General features: G+C 38.9%; 1 protein-coding gene across 1 annotated transcript in view; it reads left to right on the top strand.

Annotated features, from left to right (window-relative positions):
• The window catches only part of FRRS1 (ferric chelate reductase 1), a 59,082-nt gene that overhangs the window by 3,440 nt on the left and 31,703 nt on the right, over positions 1–23,939 (top strand). The window contains exons 2-6 of the mRNA XM_025404951.1: positions 14,818–14,922; positions 15,061–15,256; positions 16,357–16,493; positions 21,805–21,899; positions 23,136–23,283. Coding sequence (XP_025260736.1) covers positions 15,061–15,256; positions 16,357–16,493; positions 21,805–21,899; positions 23,136–23,283 — 576 coding nt within the window. The 5' untranslated portion in view covers positions 14,818–14,922. The remainder of the gene's footprint in view (positions 1–14,817; positions 14,923–15,060; positions 15,257–16,356; positions 16,494–21,804; positions 21,900–23,135; positions 23,284–23,939) is intronic.

Raw genomic sequence — 23,939 nt, 5'->3', positions numbered from 1 at the left:
CATTGTTATTACAGTATAGGGAAAAAAATCCTTGAAATTTGGGTTGTGCAGAAAAGTATAAAACATTAAGTGTCGAGTGCCTTTGCTCCTTAATCTAATAATTCTTGGGAAGCCACCGAGTGTTTTGTGGGGAGAGGAGAGATATAATGAGAATTGTACCTTAGGAAAATAATCCTGTGTTAAGGAGATACAGAAACAGGGAGACCAGTTGAAAGTGTTTTATTAATCTGGGTGAAGGTAAGGAAGTCTTCATGCTTGGAGGTGGTGGCAGAAAGGAAAACAGTAGACAAATGTAATAGAATGGAAAGTAGAAGAGAGTTGCAAGAGGGATAGGTAGAGTGCAGAATTGGTGTAGGTAGAATCTGCAGAGCTTGGGTGCAAGTTGGGGACCAAAAGAGTGTTTGGAATCCAATCCTGAGAGTTCAGGGTTTGAAATCCTGCTGATGAGAAATGTGTTGACAGACCACCATCAGATTAGGAAAGTGAGGTTCAAGAACTAGTCTGGAGGAAAAAACGAATTTCACTTCAGACAAATTAAGTTTTTCGTCATCTAAACAGAAGTCCATACCCAGTTGGAAATCTGTGTCACAGCATTGTAGAGCTGTGGGGTGGAGCAATTGAAAGATTTAAGAAATACTATCCTAGAGGTTATAATTGAGGCTGTGGAAGTGATGATTCTACAGAGAAATAGGGCAAAAAAGAGAAAAAAAAAAAAGAAAAAAAAAGCCAAGTGAAAAAGTCTTGGAGAAGGATATCTTCATGAAAGAGACATAAAAGAGGAACCAGACTTCATTAAAATATTTTTACAATGACTATTTCTGACATTTGATTTCTGTTCTAGTTAGACTTCCTTACTGCCTCCAAAAAATGTGGCGGAAAAACGTGATAAACTTTATTAGGAAAAACTGACACTTATGGAGTTTCTGCGGAGAGAGCAGTCCCCCCAAAAGTCCATTCTCACTTTTTTCTTTCTACCTTTGATTCTCCCATTGCTCCAATTCAAATCATGCTTATTCAGAATCCCTCTTTCTCCATAATGCCTTATTTACTTACCATGTCAGCCTTAAGGATCTGATTTGAAGCTATGGATAGTTTGGTGATCAAAACCTCACAAAGTAGGCCAGAGGCCATACTTTTCACCTCTCATTTTCTGTAACTCCTATTTTACATATGGGGACAATAATACCTCCCATAGCTCCCTAGGTTGTTGTGAGGAATGCATACTAAGTCATTGACATGATGTCTAATATGTTGTAAGCCCTTAGTAATTGTTAGCTCTTCTACTATTATTTCTTCCATACCTCTGAATTACTATAATGAAATGCAGTTTTAAAATTTCTGTCCCAGTGTGATCATAGGCACTATTTATTTTTATAAGCTCTATGAGCTTCAGTTTCCATACCAGTAAAAAACAACAGCAACAACAACAAAAACCCTTGTATGTTTCTTCCAAGGATTAGCATTCATACATGTAAAGCAGGACTGTGATGACTGGAATAGAGCAGGCACTTAATAAATAATAACATTATTAAATTATACGTTAATAGTATTTGCTATTGTTTTATCTCTTAGTTTTGGATCTTTAGAGAAGGGGCCATTCCACTTAGCACTGAATTTTATTTTAAGGAAAGAATTATTGTGAGGGCAACATGGAGTGATTCAAATGAAACCTGTATATCATGTAATAAGATATTTGTTTCCAATCATGTTTCCAGAAAATTAATAAAGAAAATGGAAAAATTGGTCAGGTGAGGTGGCTTACGTCTGTAATCCTAAGACTTTGGGAGGCCAAGCGGGAGGATTGCTTAAGCTTAGGAGATCAAGACCAGCCTGGGTGACATAGTGAGACCCTGTCTCTACAAAAAAATTTAAAAATTAGCTGGGCATGGTGGTATGCACCTGTGGTCCCAGCTACTCGGGAGGGTGAGGTGGGAGGATTGCTTGAGTCTGATACGTGAAGGTTGTAGTGAGCTGAGAAATCGCACCACTGCTCTCTATCCTGGGTGCCAGAGTGAGATGAGACCCTCCCGCCACCCTCCCAAAACAAAATTAAAAAGAAAATTGAATGATTACTTGCTGATGGTGCTGTGATTAGAGAAACTAGGATTAGATTGTAGAGTTTCAAATTACTTTTTTTTCCAGTGTTTTTTTCTTCCTTTCCCCTTACTTTGTCTTACTTTCACTCAAACTCTAAAATATTTTTCAGAAGTCTTTCCTACTGACCAGGCATGGTGGCTTATTCCTATAATCCCAGCACTTTGGGAGGCCAAGGCAGGTGTATCACCTGAGGTCAGGAGTTCAAGACCAGTCTGGCCAACATGGTGAAACTCCGTCTCTACTAAAAATACAAAAATTAGCTGGGCATGGTGGCAGGTGCCTGTAATTAATCCCAGCTACTTGGGAGGCTGAGGCAGGAGAATTGCTTGAACCTGGGAGGCAGAGGTTGCAGTGATCTGAGATCACACCACGGTACTGCAGCCTGGGTGACAGAGTGAGACTCCGTCCCCCCCCGCCAAAAAAAAAAGAAAAAAGAAAAGAAGCCTTTCCTGCCATCTTAAGTTGTCAGATCTGACAGATCTTAAACTGGTATTGAATGTGCCACTTTTATGCCCTTTGTCTTTTAGAACCTTCTCTGAAAATGTCATAACGCTGATTGTTAATTAAAAAAATCATTTTTTCTTCACTTCCTTCTGTGAAAATGGAGTCTGAAACATTTTTATCTGGGGAAGTGGAAATACTTGACCTATTTTTCAATTTCCCTATAATTTGAGATTCAGCTATCAAAGTCAACTTAGTTTTTGGTATAGAAGTTTTCTATGTAGGTAAAATTAAATTACTAGAAAGAAAAGGAGCATATTTTCTGAAATATTTTACGTTTGAACAAATCAAATACAGATGCAAGAAACATGCAAACATCTCAGTTTATCTAAGACCAGTAGTGTTCAGAAAAGATTAGTACATATTGAGGAGATGGAAAGTTAATAGTGATGTTATAAATAGTGGCAATTACCACTTATTCACAACTTATGCTTTCAGGCATCTATGGATTTTTACATTCATTCTTTCTGGAGCTTTAGTTCTGTGAAATAAATCTCTACATTGCTATTCAGTCTCTTACAAAGCAGATTTAACATTCTGAATTAGGTAGGTGAACTTAGATTTCAACCTTTGTCCCAATAGCTCCCCACTCACATTGTTTGTCCCTGTGAAACATGGATCCTTGCTGGACCTGTTTACTTTTCACCTTCTCTCTAAACAGGGAACAGTGATGAAGAGTGAAAAGAACATGGCTATTGCAGTTAGATTTTGGTTCAAATCCTAAGTATGCGTGATTTAGGGTATATTCCTTAACCTCAGTTTCCTCATCTCTAATATGAAGAGAAATCTGCTGCTTATAAGGATTCCATCAGACGTGGTCTCTAACTGCCAGGTCATCACAGAGTGTTCATTTCTTTTCCTCTTTTTCTATGTCTCCTTTCCTTCAACTCTATGATAAAACTACAATCCTTTTCTTTCCCTTTGTCCCAAAAATTTTATTGCTGTCTGTATATATCTTGTGCTTAGTCTTAACTTGGTGACTCTGTCAATCTCCTTATCCTTCTGTGGTTTTACCTATTTTTCTAAAAGTCTTCCTACCTAACTCTGCAACTCAACAGGTAAACACCTATTTCCACCTCTATCCTCAGTCTAGGTTTTTAGTGACAGTGCTAAGCTCACCAGGTTTGCCCCAAATCCTAGATGAAATGCTGAGCTAACAAATTTACACTGTCCCCAGATTATTGGGGGAACCCACCCCCAATATTTCAACATAGGTTCTTTCTATTTTCCATAAGTGTCGGCCGGCTGAGAAATAAAGAGAGACAGTATAAAGAGAAGAATTTTACAGCTGGGCTGCTGGGGGTGACATCACCTATCTGTAGGACCATGATGCCCGCCTGAGTGTCAAAACCAGCAAGTTTTCATTAAGCGCTTCAAAATGGGAGGGGGTGTAAGAACAGGGAGTAGGTACAAAGATCACATGCTTCAAAGGACAAAAAGCAGAACTACTAATAAGGGTCTAACAAAGATCACATGCTTCTGAGGGAACAGGACAAAAGGCAAAAGCAGAACTGCTGATAAGGATCTATGTTCAGCAGTGCACGAATTGTCTTGATAAACATCTTAAACAACAGAAAACAGGGTTCAAGAGCAGAGAACTGGTCTGACCACAAATTTACCAGGGTGGAGTTTTTCCCCACCCTAGTAAGCCTGAGGGTACTGCAGGAGACCAGGGCGTATCACAGTCCTTATCTCAACCACGTAAAACAGACATTCCCAGAGTGGCCGTTTATAGACCTCCCCCCAGGAATGTATTCCTTTCCCAGGGTATTAATATTAATATTCCTTGCTAGGATAAGAATTTAGCTATATTTTCCCTACTTGCACTTCCGTTTATAGGCTCTCTGCAAGAAGAAAAATCTGGCTCTTTTTGCCTGACTCCACAGGCAGTCAGACCTTATGTTGTCTTCCCTTGTTCCATAAAAATCACTGTTATTCTGTTCTTTTTCAAGATGCACTTATTTCATATTGTTCAAATGCACATGTTTTACAATCAATTTGTACAGTTAACACAATTATCACAGTGGTCCTGAGGTGACATACATCCTCAGCTTATGAAGATAACAGGATTAAGAGATTAAAGACAGGTGTAAGAAATTGTAAAAGTATTATTTGGGAACTGATAAATGTCCATATTAAAATGAAATCTTCACAATTTATGTTCCTCTGCCATGGCCCCAGCTGGTCCCTGCATTTGGGGTCCCTGGCTTCCTGCAACATCAGATTAGTTTCTAACTCAGTTTGGAATTTCAAGTTCATTTTCTAATAGAAGCAATATGTGAAAGAAAAACAAAAACTTGACCTCAGTTCATTATGCCAAGAGGAAGAAATTAAGCTGAAAGCTGAGTCATGCAAGCAACTGCCTTTCCTTTTGTTTCAAAGCAGAGAGCTACAGATAAAAGGTTAGATATCTCCACAGGTAGCTACCTTATCTTACGTAAAGTGCCAGCTTACTGAGCATAAGCCAATACATACTTGACTATTCTCCTACCTGCTCATTTTGTCTTGGAACATATGAATGACAAGTTCCTCTTTTCCCTCCAGCCCCCTTTTCCCCTTTAGATGTTGAAGTCCTCAAAGTCCTCTTGGGAGAAAGGCACAGACAATAGACTGTTTCTGTGATTCTGTGTTTTTTTTTTTTTTTCCCCAGGCATTGTCCTTAGCCTGGCAAAATAAATTTCTAAGTTGATTAAAACCTGTCATAGATACTTTTTGGTTTCCAAATATTATAAATGGCGGTTCTGTTTTCAGGCCAAAAGCCTAGAAATAAAAGCATGTTTAAGACATAAATTAATTAAAATGTATTGCACTTGTGCCAAAATAAAAGAAAATAATGCCATTGTAATTCTCATAATAAAATAAAATGAAAACAATATTGAGTTGGAAGTGGCTGTTTACCTTAAACGTTGTAAAATGTACTTGATGGAAGAAAGAAACAAGAATGCAACCAATGGAAATTCTGAAAGGAGCTTCCAAGTGACTTAAGGATTGCTGCGTTTTTATATTATGTGTAGTTAAACAACAACCTTTATCATACAGAAGATTACTGTGAGAATGCTAATATATGAGCCATATTTATACTTTTTGTTCAGGCTCACAAGTGGAATGAAGTGAGAATAAGGCATTTTCCTTTGGATAAATCCAGCTCCTATCTCCAAAAATTTTCCCTGTTGCTTAGCCTGTTTGTTCCTTTGATTCTGAGAACTTTTCTTTTTTACTGAAATTCTTGATACTCCTAATTTAGAATTTGATTCAAGGATGAAACTTAATGGTCTATGCATGCCATAAAGTAATGTTCATCAGACTGCAGGTTAAGATCCATTGGTGAAATAATGCAGTAGGGTGTAACCAGCATAAAACAAAAAAGGAAGAAATAGGAAACATACATCTACAACATGTAGTAAAGCTAAATAATGTTTCATGAAATGTTTGTTGGGCTATAATGTAAAAATATTTCTTACTTTGGATGTAGTAAACAAAAATTAAAACCACTATATATTGCAAAAAAAAAAAAAGACACCCTTTTCCAAATTATGTAGATATTTTATAGTGAATTATTTTGGCTAAGTTTTTGCTTTTTTGCATCTCATTCTTCATAATTAAGAATTCCTTGCTGCTTCATACCTATGCATTAATTAAGACTCAGTACTTGCTTCACTCATATCTTAGGTAATGTAGGGTGGGTGTAACTGGGCTGAGTTCCCACAGTTTTTTTTGTATGCATGTCAACTTTTGAACTCCTTTGATGCTTTAATTTAAAATAAATGACTAACAAGAGCTAGAACTTGAATGCAATATAACTAGACATGATTCACTGTTTGCTAGCTTAATCATCTGACATGGTTTTAAAATATTGTTTTCCTCCTTTTTTCTTATTCTCACATGTTCTTAGAGTTGCACAATACTAAGACGTTTAATGACCAATTTATTTTAAAAAGTCTTTTGTTAACACATACTACTTTTTCCAATGACTTTCTTACATCTAAATATTTTTGATTGAATTCTAGTTTTGTCTGAATTTTTACTTAGTAATAAATATATTCTCTTGATTAACATCACTTGCTTCTGTGGCCCACAATCAAATAATAATTACATTTTCATCTAAGTATAAGAATTTTGTATTTACATAATAAAAAATATACTTGCTTTGAGGTTTTATCTTTATGTGAGATATGTGTAGAACATGGTGTAAGCAGTCATCATACCCTTTTACTAAACACTTGTCTTTCAGGTAAGAAAGAAAACTGTACAAATCTCATCAGGTTTGGGAATATTTTAGTTAGAGAATCAGGATAACTGCTCTTTTAGTCTTCTAAAATAATAAATCTGTCTCTGTCTTGGGTGGACAAAATAAATCTTTTTTGTTTTATCTTCTATTTTGTATAGACAATAGAATGTGAATATTAATTTAAGAAAATCATACATAATTGGTAGGAGTCCTTTCTGTGCTTAAAGGATGATTTCATAATGTAATAGCTCATTGTTGACAATCCATAATTTTAAGTTAAATGTTTCCATGACTAACTCCTATTCTGTCATAATTATGTGATCTGTTAGTATAGGTTGGCTAATGAATTAATGTATCCGTTTGAAAAATAGTTGTACTTTAAAACATTAACTGGAAAACCATAATTAGCTATTATAATGAAAATAGAACTTTACTTTGAACAGTCAGCATTTGACAGAGGACAAAGAAGTTGCCATTATACAGGTTCCTCTCTGACCTTGTTATATTTTCCTAATTGATGATGGGTGGTGGTGTCTTAGTCACTTCCCTTTTTTGTCTTATACTTCTTGCTCAAATAATTCCCAATATGCTTTTCCACTTTGCTTTTCTAAAATCATACAATAGTAGAATTGAAGGTGGCCTTGAATTTCTTCTGGTTCACTTGGTGTGTTTCCAACTGATGAAACAGATTTAGTGACTTGGTTGATGCTGTTCAGCTGTTTAGTGCATAGCAGAGACTGGATATCAAGTTTGTTTTTGTTTTTTTTTTCCATTTTCACTGACAGAAAGTTAGTGCCAAATAAATATTTGTTAAACTGAAGTAACTATTTTCACTATACCATTCTTTAGGTAAGTGGCACATGACTACATTTAATCTTCTTAATAATGATGAAGTCGATTAAATAGTGATGTTCCTTCTCTTCCTTTCCTCCCTCTCTCTGTCCCTCCCTCCCTTTCTCTCTGTCTCCCTCCAATCCCAGGCTGGAGTGCAGTGTCACAATCATAGCTCACTGCAGGTTTGATCTCTTGGGTTCAAGGAGCCCACCTCCCACCTCAGCCTCTTGAGTAGCTGAGACTACAGGCATGCCACTGTGCCTGGCTAATTTTTTTTTAAAAAATATTTGGAGAGATGGGGTCTCACTTGTTGCCCAGGCTGGTCTCGAACTCCTGGCTTCAAGCAATTCTCCTGCCTTTGTCTCCCAAAGTGTTGGGATTATAGGTGTGAACTACTGTACCTGGTTGCAGTTATTTCCTTAAATATTCTGTTTCCTATAATAATCAACCATTATTGTTATTATTATTATTATTTTTCTCCACGGAGAAATCTTAAGCTCCTTTTATGTTGTAGATATTTTTCAGAAGCTCTTGGTTGGTTCATTTGTTTCTTTCATTCTTCCTCAAATGAAAACAATTCTCCCCAGCTTTCATGTTTGATAAATAGTGGGGTATATGGTACTGTTGGACCCTATGCTGTTTACTTAGCAGCTCCTGGCATTAGGTGCAGGGCTGGTTAAAGTGTGTATCTCCCAGCACAATATCTGGGGTTTAACAGGAATTCCTGTAGTTTGACTTAGTGAGGGATCTGTTTATGTAACTATATATGCATTTAATGCTGTAAATTTCCCCTTAAGCACTGCTTTTGCTGCATCCCACAAATTTATTCTCTTAAATTTATTGAGTTGTATCTTTTGGCCCAGAATGTAGTCTATCTTGGTGAACATTCCATGTGAGCTTGAGAAGAATGTGTATTCTGTTGTTGGATGAAATAGTCTACAGATATCCATTATATCCAGTTGACTGATGTTGTTGAATTCACCCATGTCCTTAATGATTTTCTGCCTTCTGGACCTGTGCATTTCTTTCTCTCTCTCTCTCTGTCTTTGAGACAAGGTCTTACTCTCTGTTGCTCAGGCAGGAGTACAGTGGTGTGGTGTGACCATAGATTACTGCAACCTTGAACTCCTGTGTTCAAGTCATCCTTCCTCCTAAGCCTCTTGAGTAGCTGAGATTACTTGTGTAGTCCACTGCACCCAACTATTTATTTACTTATTTATTTGTTTGTTTGTTTTTACAGACAGTCTCATTATGTTGCCGAGGCTGGTCTCGAACTCCTGGCCTCATTCACGTGATCTTCCCACCTTGGCCTAGCAAAGTGCTGGGATTATAGGTGTGAGCCATGGTACCCAGCCTGGATCTGTCCATTTCTGATAGTGGATTCATCTATTTCTCCATATAGTTCTATTAGTTTTTGCCTCACTTATTTTGATTCTCTATTGTTAGGTGCATACACATTCAGGATTGTTATGTCTTCTTGGAGAATTGACCCTTTTATTATAAGGTAAAACTCTCCTTATCTCTGATAACTTTCCTTGGTTTGAAGTCTGCTGTCTGAAATTAATGTAGCTACTCCTGCTTTCTTTAAATTAGTGTTAACATAGTATATCTTTCTTTATGCATTTACTTTTAATCTATATGTGTCTTTATATTTAAAGTGGGTGTCCTGTAGAAAACATGTAATAGGTTCTGTTTCCTGATGCACTTTGATGATCTTTTAATTGCTACATTTAGACAATTGACATTTAAAGTGATCAGTGATATAGAGGGACAGCTCTTTTTTTTTTTTTTCCCCCAGAGTCTTGCTCTGTCACCCAGGCTGGAGTGCAGTGGAGTGATCTAGGCTCACTGCAAGCTCCGCCTCCGGGTTCACGCCATTCTCTTGCCTCAGCCTCCTGAGTAGCTGGGACTACAGGCGCCCACCCGCAAAGCCTGGCTAATTTTTTTGTATTTTTTTAGTAGACCCGGGGTTTCACCAGTTAGCCAGAATGGTCTCGATCTCTTGACCTCGTGATCCACCCTCCTCGGCCTCCCAAAGTGCTGGCATTACAGGTGTAAGCCACCGTGCCCGACCAGGGATAGCTTGCTTTATGGCACTTCACTTTATTGTGCTTTGCAGATACTGTGTTTTTTTACAAATTGAAGGTTTTTTTTTTTTTTTTAAATTAAATTATTAAAAAAATTATAAAATTGTTAAAAAAAAGAAAAAGGGTCTTGTTATGTTGCCCAGCCAGGCTGGTTTCGAAATCCTGGGCTCAAGCAATCTTCCTGCCTTTCCCTCCCAAAGTGCTGGGATTACAGGCATGAGCCACCACACCCTGCCTTTTTTTTTAAAAAAAATTGAGACAGAGGTCTTGCTTTATTACCTAGGCTGGAGTGCAGTGGTGTGATCATAGCTCACTGCCACCTTGAATTCTTGGGCTCAAAGGATCCTCCTGCCTCAGCCTCTTAAGTAGCTGGGGTCATAGGTATGTGCCACCACAGTCAGCTAATTTTTAAATTTTTTTGTAGACATGAGGTCTCACCATGTTGCCCAGGCTGGTCTCGAACTCCTGAACTGAAGGGATCCTTCATCCCCAGCCTCTCAAAGTGTTGGGATAATAGGGGTGAGGTTCCCTTGAGCCCAGGGTTTGGAGGCCAGCCCCCTTGTCCTGTGCCTGGCTACAAATTGAAGGCTTGTGGCAACTCCTCATTGAGCAAGTCTGTCGGCACCATTTTTCCAACAGCACATGCTCACTTTGTGTCTCTATGTCACATTTTGGTAAATTTCTATTTTGTTATTTATTATTTGTTATTTTTATTTTTAATTAAAAAATAGAGATGGGGGTCTCATTATATTGCCCAGGCTGGTCTTGAACTACTGGGCTCAAGCGCTCCTCCCAAAATGCTGGAATTACGGGTGTGAGCCACCACGCTTGGCCACACTTTTGTAAGTTTATAAACTTTTTCATTATCTGTTATGGTGATCTGTGATCAGTGATCTTTGATGTTTCTATTGTTTTGTAGAGACACAAACTGCACCCGTATAAGATGGCAAATTTGGCCGGGCGCGGTGGCTCAAGCCTGTAATCCCAGCACTTTGGGAGGCCGAGGCGGGCGGATCACGAGGTCAGGAGATCGAGACCATCCTGGCTAACATGGTGAAACCCCGTCTCTACTAAAAATACAAAAAACTAGCCGGGCGTGGTGGCGGGCGCCTGTAGTCCCAGCTACTCGGAGGCTGAGGCAGGAGAATGGCCTGAACCTGGGAGGCGGAGCTTGCAGTGAGCCGAGATCGCGCCACTGCACTCCAGCCTGGGTGACACAGCGCGAGACTCCGTCTCAAAAAAAAAAAAAAAAAAAAAAAGATGGCAAATTTAATTGATAACTGTGTATCTTCTGACTGCTCTTCCAACTGGCTATTCTCCAATCTCTCTCCTCCTCAGGCCTCCCTATTCCCTGAGGCACAACAATATTGAAATTGGGCCAATTAAGAACCCTATAGGCTGGGTGGGGTGGCTCACGCCTGTAATCCCAGCACTTTGGGAGGCCGAGGTGAGTGATCATGAGTTCAGGAGATCGAGACCATCCTGGCTAACACGATGAAACAACCTCTCTACTAAAAATATAAAAAAATTAGCCGGGCGCGGTGGCGGGCGCCTGTAGTCCCAGCTACTCCGGAGGCTGAGGCTGGAGAATGGCGTCAACCCGGGAGGCGGAGCTTGCAGTGAACCGAAATGGAGCCACTGCACTCCAGCCTGGGCGACAGAGCGAGACTCCGTCTCAAAACAAAACAAAACAAAAACAAAAAACCCTGTAATGACCTGTCAGTTTTCAAGTGAAAGGAAGCGTCATATATCTTTCACTTTCAATCAAAAGCTAGAAATGATTAAGCTTAGTGAGGAAGACATGCCAAAAGCCAAGACTGGCTGAAAATTAGGCCTCTTGTTCCAGTCAGCCAAGTTTTAAATGCAAACAGAAAGTTCTTGAAGAAAATGGTTGCTCCAGTGAACATATGAATGATAAGAAGGCAAAACAGCCTTATTGTTGATATGGGGAAAGTTTTAGTGGTCTGGATAGAAGATCAAACCAATCACATTTCCTTAAGCCAAAGTCTAGTCCAGAGCAAGGTCCTACCTTTCTTTAATTCTATGAAGGCTGAGAGAGGTAGGTCCCTAAGAGAGAGGTCCTGGCTCTATCTCACCATCCCTTATATCTTGTCATTTATTTTGCTGATATAGAAGCATATGAAAATAATCATACATAAGCATATACAGAGAATTATAAGTATTATTATTTCAAACAAACTTTCATGTTAGATTAAGTGGAAGAAAAACGTTTTTACTTTACCTTCACTTATTTCTTCTCCAATGCTCTTCTTTCTTTATGTAGATCTGAATTTCTGACCTTTATTGTTTTCCTTTCCTCTTAAGAATTTCTTTTCACTTTTCTTGCAAGATAGGTCTTACTGGCAACACATTCCCTCAATTTTTGTTTGTCTGAGAAGGTCTTCATATTTCTTCTTCACTTTTGAGAGATAATTTTTTGGGGTATAGAATTCTATGGTGCCCATTTTTTTCTCTCAACACTTTAAATATTTCACCCTACTCTCTTCTTGCTTGTGTGGTTTCTGAGCAAAAGTCAGATATAGTTCTTATCTTTATTCCTATCTTTTTCCTCTGGCTTCTTGCAGGATTTAAAAAAACTTAGATGTCTGTAGTTTGAAAATGATATGCCATATTAATCAGGGTTTTCCAAAGTGACAGATTAAAATAAGATTTTATTTATATTTATTATGGAAATTGACTTATGATTCTGAAAGCCCACGAGTCTCAAAATCTGTTGTCTACAAGCTGGAGAACCAGGAAAGCTGCTGGGATAGTTCAGTGTAAGCCCAAAGGCCTAAGAACCAGGTCAGCCCATAGTGTACCTCCTGGTCAGGTCCGAGGGCCTTGGGTTGGGGAAAGGATTGCTGGTGTAAGTCCTATGGTTTTAAGACCCCAAGATCAGGAGCCTTGATGTCTGAGGGCAAGAGAAGAGGGATATCTCAGATCAAGAAGAAAGAGTAATTCCCTCCTCCTCTGCTTTTTTATTCCATTTAGGCCCTCATTTAGGCCCTCACCCACTTTGGTGAGGTGATCTTTGTTACTCAGTTTCCTGATTGAGATACTAACTTCTTTCAGAAATACACTCATAGACACTCCAGAAATAGTATTTTATCAGCTATCAGAACATCCCTCAGCCCAATCAAGTTAACATATAAATGAACCATCATATATACCTAGATGTGGGATTTTTTTTTATCCCACTTGGTATTGTGTGTCTGATAATAGTTTGGGGGAAATTCTCAGTCATTATTGTTTCAAATAATTCTCCTGTTTCCTTCCCTCTTCTCCTTCTGAAATTCCCATTCCATGTGTGTTGTAGCTTTTGTAGTTCCACAGTTCTTGGATCTGTTCTCTTTTTTTCAGTCTTTTTTTTTTTCTTTTCAGTTTGGTATTTTTCTATTAAGATATCTTCAAGCTAAGAGATTCTTATCTCAGATATGTCCAGTCTACCCATAAGCCCATACTTCACTTCTTTTAAAGTGTTTTTGATCTCTAGCATTTCTTTTTGGTTCTGAGAATTTCCATCTCTGTGCATTTGTTCTTATGTACCATCTACTTTATCCATTAAAGCATTTAGTATCTTAATCATAATGTTTTAAATTCCTGGTCTAATAATTCCAACATCTCCATCACATCTAAGTCTGGTTCTGAGGCTTGCCCTGTTTCTTCAAATTGTGTTTTCTGACTTTCAGTATGCCTTGTAATTTGTTCTTAATAACTGGACATGATGCAGTGGGTAAAAGGAACTGCTGTAAATAGGCCTTTAATGATGTGGTGGTAAGGAGTGGGAGGAGGAGAACTGTTCTCTGTAGCCCCATGAATAGACCTCAGTCTTTTAGTGAGCTTATGCCCCTGAAGTGTGAACCTCACAACCGCTTCAAGGTTCTTCCCCCACTTAGGTGAAACAGGATGGCTAATGTGGGCAGGAATTGGGTATTTCCCCTCCTGCAGGTCATATAGACTCTGATAAAACCCCAGCAAGTTAGGCTGCAGTTAAATATTTGCTCCTGATTGACATAACTAAAAAAACAATAATTTTTTCTAGTGATTCTAAGGCTGCTATTATTTTTGTCTATGACCAGATATATGATATAGAAAACTCATTTTCTATAAATAATTTACTGCCTCTTAGGCATTTCCCATCTTTAACCTGTCCATGGTGTTAACTTTATTTACTGCCATGCAACGTGTCACTGCTCATCACCTCCCGCCTTATTGAGTCCTGTGATTTGCAGGTTTTGAATACATGCATCAAGCAAAGTGGCTGATCTGGGCTACAAGAGGGTGGGACTGAGGTAAAGTAGCTGGTTTTCTATTATCCAGATGGTAAGAGGAAAATTGGAGGCGTGGGAGGGAAGAAGATTGTGTGGGCTGACAATTGTGTTTCTTAATTCAGAAGTATCTGGGCTACAGGTAGTAGAAATATTATCTCTACCAATTGGTTCTCTGTTATCCTCAGTTTTCAGTATTGCAAATTAAATTATCCATCCAGTCATTATGATCAGTTTAATAGGAGGTTGGGAAAAGTCTTATCATAGATTTATTCGGGTGATGATATTTAAATCCAGAAGAAACATTTCTTCTTTGTTCTTTAAGCTTTCTAGGATGAGGTGGAGTAAAACCTTTTGCTTTTATTGACTAGTTTATTATTTCCAATTGATAATAATGAAAGCTATTATTTATTATCGTCCTTGTCAGAGTTTGAGCTATATTTTCATTTTTATTTAAACAACATTGGGCCAGGCACAGTGTCTCGTGCCTGTAATCCCAGAACTTTCGGAGGCCAAGGTGGGAGGATCACCTAAGGTTAGGAGTTCGAGACCAGCTTGGTGTAATTCCGTCTCTACTAAAATACAAAAATTAGCCAGGTGTGGTGGCGCATGCCTGTATTCCCAGCTACTGGGGAGGCTGAGGCAGGAGAATCACTTGAACCTGGGAGGTGGAGGTTGCAGTGAGCCAAGATCGCACCACTGCACTCCAGCTTGGGCAACAGAGCGAGATCTCTGTCTTAATTAAAAAACAAAAAACAAAAAACATTGAAAAGAGGGTCTTTGTTTCCTTATTTTTCAGGTAAGGAAGTGGAAGATTAAACGATTTGCCCAAAGTCTCACAGTAATTTGTAGAGCTGAGATTGAAATTCAGGTGAAACTTCACATATCACTTTCTTTTTATCAGGTATGTTGAGAATATGGTTTGGTTTGCTGAACACAGAAAGCAAGTAGTTATCTAGAATTATAGTCCTGTGGTGTAAAAGCTTTTATATTTTACTTTAATTATATGTGACAATAATGGGCTTTTAATCTTCTTTTTGAGATGGCAGTTTCTGGATTTACTGTTGGTACCTGCATACTTCTGTTGCACATTAGTTATGTGGCTAATTATCCCAATGGAAAAGTAACACAGTCATGCCATGGAATGATTCCTGAACATGGTCATAGTCCACAGTCTGTTCCTGTTCATGACATTTCCGTGAGTCAGATGACATTCAGACCAGGAGATCAGATTGAAGGTACCGGGCTGGGATTAACTGTTTACATTTTGGATTTCACTCTTTTACTGTTTATTGAATCTTTATTATTATTTGATTTAGACTATTTCATTTAAATCTGTTTTCTTTTGTAAGATACTATCATACTTCTTATTTTTGGTTCCAGATGACTATGTTACTTAAGTAGTCTGTGTATTCCCCATCCAGAACAGGCTTTAAAATAAGTTTTTTTCATTATTTACTGTTTTTATTAATTGTGCTATTACTTCAAGAGAAGAGAAAAATAAAGTTTATTTTATCTTGTTTAAAATATATAAACCCTTGTCCTTCTTAACATCATATAATTTTAAGAATAATTCTCTAATTTCTCTGGTAAAATGTAGGCTGATTATTAAAGATAAATCTGTAACAGCATTTTGCAAACTTTATTTTTTGCAACTCTAGAAATGCAAAATGTTGATAGGTACTCTGTTACACAGAGAGTTTATAGAAAAAGTAAGTTTGGAATATTCTGTGTGATATATAATATACCTTAGAGTTCACACTGTACAGTAGGATATTAAATACCCTAAGAAATTTGCAGCAAAGAAACAAGTATTTACTTTCATCTAGTGTTTTTCTTTTTTTAAAAAATTCAGTAAGAATTTATTGAGTGTCACTGTGAGCCAGACACTGTATTAAATACTGGAATTCAAAAGAAAACACCTCATGTTTTTTCCTCTAATGAGGTCAAGTAAACATTTTTTTTTAAACTTTTATTTTGGGTTCAGGGGTACATGTGCAGGTCTGTTTACTGGTAAATTCCATGTCACGAGGGTTTGGTGTACAGATTATTTCATCACTCAGGTGATAAGCATAGTACCCAATAGGTATAAACTAACTTAGCCTTATGGACTGCCCCTGGACCATCACCTATTTTTCTTTTCTCTTTGCGGAATGGCTCACGGAGTGAACATCTTATGGAACACAGTTTAGAGCTTCTTTGCCTATAGGATGACTCTTTTCTCTCCAGGAGTAGTTTTGCATACATACACCTCATTCTAATTGTAATGTACGACCTCTAAACATTTTCTTTTTGATATTGCTAAGCTTTTTAACCAATCCTTTTGTCTTTTTCTCAGTTACTTTGTCAGGGCATCCATTTAAAGGCTTTCTCCTAGAAGCGCGTAATGCTGAGAATCTGAATGGCCCTCCTGTTGGCTCCTTCACGTTGATTGACAGTGAAGTGTCACAACTTTTGACTTGTGAAGATATACAGGTTTGTGTTTAGAGTTGATCCTTGAACAATGTAGAGGTTACAGGTGCTGACCCCACCCCTGGGAAAATTGGAATTCTGTGTATAACTTTTGACTCCCCACAAACTTAACTACAAATAGCCTATTGTTGACCAGAAGCCTTACTGATAACAAATAGTTGGTTAACACGTATTTTGTATTTATATGTGTTATACACTGTATTCTTACAATAAAGTAAGCTAGACAAGAGAAAAATCTTATTAAGAAAATAAGAGAAAATATATTTACTATTCATTAAATGGAAGTGGATCATCATAAAGGTTTTTATTCTCATTGCCTTCATGTTGAATGGGCTGAAGAGGAGAAGGAAGAGGAGGGGCTGGTCTTGCTGTCTTGGGGTAGGTGGAGGAGGTGAAAGGGGAGGCAGGAGAGGCACCACACTGGTGTAACTTTATGGAAATACATTGTAATTTCTGTCTGACTTGTTTTTTCATTTTCTTAAAAATGTTTGTATGTGGTACCAATTCTTCCCTGCTTTGCTTTAGTTTCAGTGCTATATCATAGGAGGGTCCATGTTGTAGAAGAAGGCAAAAGCAGTGTTGAATAATTTGAACCCTTCTGCCAGGTTGTCTAATGTCAGTTTGTTTTCTGGAACTGCTTCTTCTCCATAGTCCTCATTGTCATCTGGCACTGGTTTGGAAACACTCACCATCAAGTTGTCTTCTGTTAATTCTTCTGTTGTGGTGTCTATTAGCTCTTGAATTTCTCAAAGATTCATATCTTGAAACCCTCCATCCCCTACCTTTTTTGCCATATCCACAGTCCCTTTTATGATTCCTTGATTGGCTCTGTAAATCTTTTAAAGTCATGCACAAAATCTAGATAACAGCGTTTCTCCAGCAGGAATTTATTGTTTTGGGCTTGATGGCTCTCTTGGCTTTTTCTGTAACAATGATAGTGTCTTCAATGGTGTAATCCTTCCCGACTTTCATGATGCTCTATCAGCGTTCTCTTCCATAGCGTTGACAATCCTTTCCATTGAGTACTGTGTGTAAAGAGCCTTAAATGTCCTTAAGACTTCCTGAGCTAGAGACTGAGTTAGAGACATTGTATTTGGAGGTAAGGAGGCCACTTCAGTGGCTTTGGTGATGAGCTCATAGGGTTCTGGGTAGCAGAGGCATTGTCTAATATTGTATAAGGGTTGTTCCTGTGTTGCCAAAAGAAGTGTCTAAGACTAGGTAATTTAATAACGAAAGAGACTTAATTGGCTCACTGTTCTGCAGGCTGTACAAGCATGGCACTGGCATCTGCTCAGCTTCTGGGGAGGCCTTAGGGAGGCCTCATGGCCTTTTACTCACGGCAGAAGCTGAAGCAGGAGCAGGCACTTCACATGGTGAAAGCAAGAGCAAGAGAGAGAGTTGGTGGAGGTGGAGGGGAGGTGCCACATCTTACAACAACCAGATCTTGCTCACTATCCTGAGGAACAGCACCAAGCCATTAGGAATCTGCTCTCCTGACCCAGACATCTCTCACCAGTTCCCACCTGCAACGTTGGGGATTGCAATTTAACATGAGAGTTGGGTGGGGACAAATATCCAAACTATATCAAATACCAATAGAACCTTTATTTATTGATTGATTTATTTAGAGGCAGAGTCTCGCTCTGTCATCCAGGCTGGAGTGCAGTGGCACGATCTCAGCTCACTGCAGGCTTTGCCTTCTGGGTTCAAGTGATTCTCCTGCCTCAGCCTCCTGAGTAGCTCGGATTATAGGCGCCCGCCACCATGCATGGCTAATTTTTGTATTTTTGGTAGAAATGGGGTTTCATCATGTTGGCCAGGCTGGTCTTGAACTCCTGACCTCAAGTGATCCACCCGCCTCAGTCTCCCAAAGCACTGGGATTACATACATGACCCACCATGCCCGGCCAAAAGAACCTTTAAAAGACAGTTTTTTACTGGCAAGGTGCTTCTTGTCTTCAGAGGTAAAACGTCCATGGAGCCAATCCAGACAGGTTTCTCATTGTCCAGTAGTTCTTATAGTTACAACCAAAACACCGGCACCTGATGTTTATCTTTTCCCTTCAAGGCTCGGGGATTAGCAGCTAGCAGCTTTATAGGTAAGAGCAGTCCTGATCATAAACTGACTGCATTTGCACAAAACAGTAAAGATAGCCTGCTCTTTCTTGCCTTAAATCCTGGTGCTTGCTTCTCTTCTTTACTAATAAGTGCCCTTTGTGGCATTTATTTCCAAAATAGGGCACTTTTGTCTGCATTAAAAACCTGTTCAAGCAGATACACTTTCTCCTCAATGATTTTCTTTCTTTTTTTCTTTCTTTCTTTTTTTTTCGTTTTTGTTTTTTGAGATGGAGTCTTGCTCTGTCACCCAGGCTGGAGTGCAGTGGCACGATCTCAGCTCACTGCAAGCTCCACCTCCCGGGTTTACACCATTCTCCTGCCTCAGCCTCGAGTAGCTGGGACTACAGGTGCCCGCCACCACGCCTGGCTAATTTTTTGCATTATTATTATTATTTTTGGACGGAGTTTCACTCTTGTTGCCCAGGCTGGAGTGCAATGGTGGGATCTTGGCTCACCGCAACCTCCGCTTACTGGGTTCAAGCAATTCTCCTGCCTCAGCCTCCTGAGTAGCTCGGATTACAGGCATATGCCACCACGCCTGGCTAATTTTGTATTTTTAGTAGAGACGGGGTTTCTCCATGTTGATCAGGCTGGTCTTGAACTCCTGACCTCAGGTGATCCGCCCACTCGGTCTCCCAAAGTGCTGGGATTACAGGCATGAGCCACTGTGCCCGGCCTTCTGTATTTTTAGTAGAGACAGGGTTTCACCGTGTTAGCCAGGATGGTATCGTCAATGGTTTTCTTAATGATGCCTGGGAACTTGCCTGCTGCCTCTTGGTCAATAGAAGCTGCTTCTCTTGTTATCTTGACATTTTAAAAGCCAAACTTTTTTTCTAAAATTATCAAACTATGCTTTGCTGGCATTAAATTCTCCAGCTTTAGACCCTTCACCTTCCTTTTGCTTTAAGTTGTCATATAATGACTTTGCTTTTTCTTGAATAATATTAGTCTATAAGTATCCCCTTCTTATAGCAATTCTTACACCTGCATAAAAGCTGCATTTCCGATATGAGATGAAAAGGTCTTTCACAAAAAGTGTGAGGTTTTTGCATCTGTTGGCATAGCTGCAGTGACAGCTTCACGAATTTTCTTTTCTTTTTTTTTTTTTTTTACAGTGATTCTTATACTGGATTCATTTATCTTGATACGGCAGGCAACTGCAGCAGCAGACCTTAATCTGCAGTATATATCAAGCAATTCAACTTTTTCTTGTAATGTCACAAGTTTTCTGTGCTTCTTGGGAACACTTACCGCATCACTAGTGGCACTTCATATGGGTCCCATGGTGTTATTCAAGGTTTATAGTAGTGCACAAAACACAATAAAAGCTGGGTGCAGTGGCTCATACCTCTAATCCCAGCACTTTGGGAGGCTGAGGCTGGTGGATTGCTTGAGCTCAGGAGTTTGAGACCAGATTGGGAAACATGACGAAACCCCATCTCTATAAAAAAATACAAAAATTAGCTGGGCAAGGTGGCATGTGCTTGTAGTCCCAACTACCGTAATTTTATGCAGTTATGATTTAATACTGCAGTTTTACATTTGTTTGTATGTCTCTGGACTATGAATGGCACATGTGCGGTCTGTTTGTGTATGTATGTTTTGATAAATTTTAACTTTTTGTAATAGGTGTGTGTGTATTTTATGGTAGTAAATGATAAAATAGACTAATACCTACATATTTTGTGCATTCAAGGCATACCTAACTTTTTAATTTTTTCAATATTTCTAGCCTATGCGGTTTGTCTGAGTTTTTTCAAATTGTTGAAAACCTCCAAACATTTTTCTAATATATTTATTGAAAAAAAAATCTGCATGTAAGTGGACCTATGCAGTTCAAACCTGTGTTGTTCAAGGGTCAACTGTAGCTTGAAATTGTTCTCTGTCAGTTTTTTGGGGGGTCTTTGCACTATAAGGCGGTGGTTGCAAGATAAATGACATTAACCATGTATTGTAAACATCTAAATAGATTCACAACGATCAGACTTTTTCCTTAATTTTACTTGCAATATGTTTTTACACATCAGCACTCTATAAAAGGTAAAGTAGTTTGAAGAATTTATAGCTTGTGATGTTTTATATTAATATTGGCTCTATTATATTAATTTTTGAAGGGTTTTAATATTGAAGGCAGAGATCTAGAGTATGACAGGAGTCTAATTTTTTCCATTCATTCATTCATTTATTTATTATACCAAAAATGGTCCTGAATGGGAGGGATAGGTGATGGACAAGACTTACTCTTGTTCCTTGAAGAACTCCTTACCTTACATATAAGCACATCTATGAACATATAAGTAGAACTGTGTGATAACTTTGGTGAGAAGCATACACAGTGAGTGGGAAGCATAGCAGAGGGAGCCACACACAGGCTGGAAGGAACTGGGAGGGAGCTTCTTGGAGCAGGTGATCTTCAAGTGAGGCCTCAAAGAATGGGTAGGAGTTGGCCAGGTGCATGAAAGTGGGAAACAAGATTGTTCAAGAGAAAGAATTACTAAAATATCATGCTACGTATTTGAAGGCAGGAAGTTCTTCTCTTTCAATGAATCTTCTGTATTCTATTTGCGTCTATTAATGGAAGAGATATAAATTTATAATGTACATGAAACAGTGAACAAGCTCTATCTAGTGTTAACGTACCCAGTGTTCACAACTCTTTTCAGTTCTTAGATTTCTGTTGACTCTCATTTATTCACAGAGCCAGCTGCTAATATATTGTCAACCAATCAACATTTCATTTATGGAGTGCCTGAATCCTTCTTTTTCTTTTTTTTTGAGATGGAGTCTCGCTCTGTCACCCAGGCTGGAGTGCAGTGGTGCGATCTCTGCTCACTGCAAGCTCTGCCTCCCGGGTTCACACCATTCTCCTGCCTCAGCCTCCCGAGTAGCTGGGACTACAAGCACCCACCACCATGCTTGGCTAATTTTTTGTATTTTTAGTAGAGATGGGGTTTCATCGTGTTAGCCAGGATGGTCTCGATCTACTGACCTTGTGATCCGCCCGCCTCAGCCTCCCAAAGTGCTGGGATTACAGGGGTGAGCCACCGCACCCGGCCGAGTCCTTCTTCTAAATAAAATAGTCCTCACCAGAATGCTTATGTCATGCAACGATAAATTACTTTGCAAAATGATAGAAGTTCCAGCCATGCTGAGCTATTGAGTGACTGAATGGTAGTTCTTTTCCCTTTTATTTCAGGGATCAGCTGTGAGTCACAGAAGTGCATCTAAAAAAACAGAAGTTAAAGTCTACTGGAATGCTCCAAGCAGTGCTCCAAATCACACACAGTTTCTGTGAGTATAAGAGTTTATAATTCTGGGCAAGTCATGGTGGCTTCTGCCTATAATCCCAGCACTTTGGGAGGCCAAGGCAGTGGATCACTTGAGCCCAGGGCTTTGAGACTGGCCTGGGCAACGTGGTGAAACCCCATCTCTTAAGAAAAAAAAAAAAAAAGAGTTTACAACTCTGTAACTATGAGTATAACTGAAACCATAATTAGTATGTATCATTTTCTGTGCCTATTGGACACTCACCCATGTGGGAGAGCTTTGGTATAGTAATAACACCACCTTCCTGATGTAGGAGTTTGTTTTGCTTTTTACCAGTGTATACCTAGCACCTAGCGCAGGACCTGGCACCAAATAGGCACTTAATAGACATTTGTTGAGTGAATGAAGTCTTGCAAGGCCTTAATCCTAATAAGAGCTATCAATTAATACTTGAGTCTTTATGTTATATAACACTACTATTAGACTTACTCCTGTATTAGCATGAGAATACAAATGGAAGCCCTGAAATTTGGATGACTCTTCTGCAGTGTTACAACTTGCAGATTAGACTCTCAGATAAGACTGCGTGCCTCTCAGAATTATGAAACTCAGTAGAATTAAAACAGTACTTCTTCCTTATCCTACATACAAGGGGAAATGGAATGTTATGATGCCTTGTGATGATTCCTGAGTGGTGATACGGACATATATTTTAAGGGAAGGATTGCTATCCTGACATATCTGTTTTCTTCACTTTGTGCATAGGTCCCCAACACACAGTAGCACAACTCTGCCCCGGTATGTTAGGTGGAATGTGAAAAAGGGGATGTGACCCCAGTGAAAGCTGATGGTTACCGATGCAGCCTCTATTACAGCTTCTTGCTGTAGTTGCTTGCTACACATGCCCTTTGGAAGAATTGAATACTGCACTCTGAAATGAGTAGTAATATGTTCTTCATATGCCAGGAAATAGAAATCTGTGCAGTTTTGTCCCTGGGTCTGACATCACGGCTATTGGAATATGCCCCCGAAACAGACAAGTAAGAAAAGAGGGACAGAGGGAGAGAAAGCAATACAAATTTATCAAGTGATGGGGTGGGAAAGAGTGGTTAGAGATTTGCCTCAGACAAAATTAATAGTCCTGGTAGGTAGTAAGTCATGTTTTTCTAGTTTAGTCTCTCTTTTTTTTCCCTTTAATGTTTTGATCTGATTGTGACAGGACACAATGAGGGTTCTAATCTCACTGGTATTGCATTTCAGAGTCACAGTTGTTGAGAAGTACAAAATCTACTGGGTGAAGATTCCTGGTCCTATAATTTCACAACCAAATGCATTTCCTTTCACAACACCTAAAGCTACAATAGTACCTTTGCCAACATTACCTCCAGCTTCCCACTTAACCAAACCAGTAAGTAACAATTTTATTTTCTCTGTAGAGATGGGGTTTCACCATGTTGCCCAGGCCGGTCTCGAACTCCTGAACTCAAGTGATTCTCCTACCTTGGAGTCACAAAGTGTTTAGGATTACAGGTGTGAGCCACTGTGCCCAGCTTAAGTAACATTTTTATAGCTTCATTAAATGCAATCTAAATAATATGTAGCCAAATATAATATCCATATGTTATAAAATACAGAAGAGAAGGTAAACAAAATAAGACATTACATAGGAGTAAAGTACTGTACTTAGTTTTCTCTATGTGAGCAAAGAGGTAAATTTGTGGTTGGAAATTGTGGTTCTGTGTGCTTTGTGTGGTGAAGTGCTCAGAGAAGAAGCTGTGCTGTATAGTGGTAGCATGTTTTTGGGTCCTCTATAGGAATCTGAAGGAAGCCTTCATTGCAACCTTATGACTTATAGGTTAGAATGAAAGGAAAGCAAGACCCTGCATGTTCAAGGTGTGGTCATGACATTCACCTGTAGTCTCTACTGGTGGTGGATATGTTTTCATTTGAAAATAACTCTGATGAAGCAATAGTCTTTCTTTCTTTCTTTCTTTCTTTCTTTCTTTCTTTCTTTCTCTCTTTCTTTCTTTCTTTCTTTCTTTCTTTCTTTCTTTCTTTCTTTCT

The sequence above is a fragment of the Theropithecus gelada genome, chromosome 1 (assembly GCF_003255815.1).
Source record: "Theropithecus gelada isolate Dixy chromosome 1, Tgel_1.0, whole genome shotgun sequence".
Lineage (NCBI taxonomy): Eukaryota > Metazoa > Chordata > Mammalia > Primates > Cercopithecidae > Theropithecus > Theropithecus gelada.
Note: the sequence above shows the minus strand (reverse complement) of the source record. Positions and strands in the feature narration are given on the sequence as shown.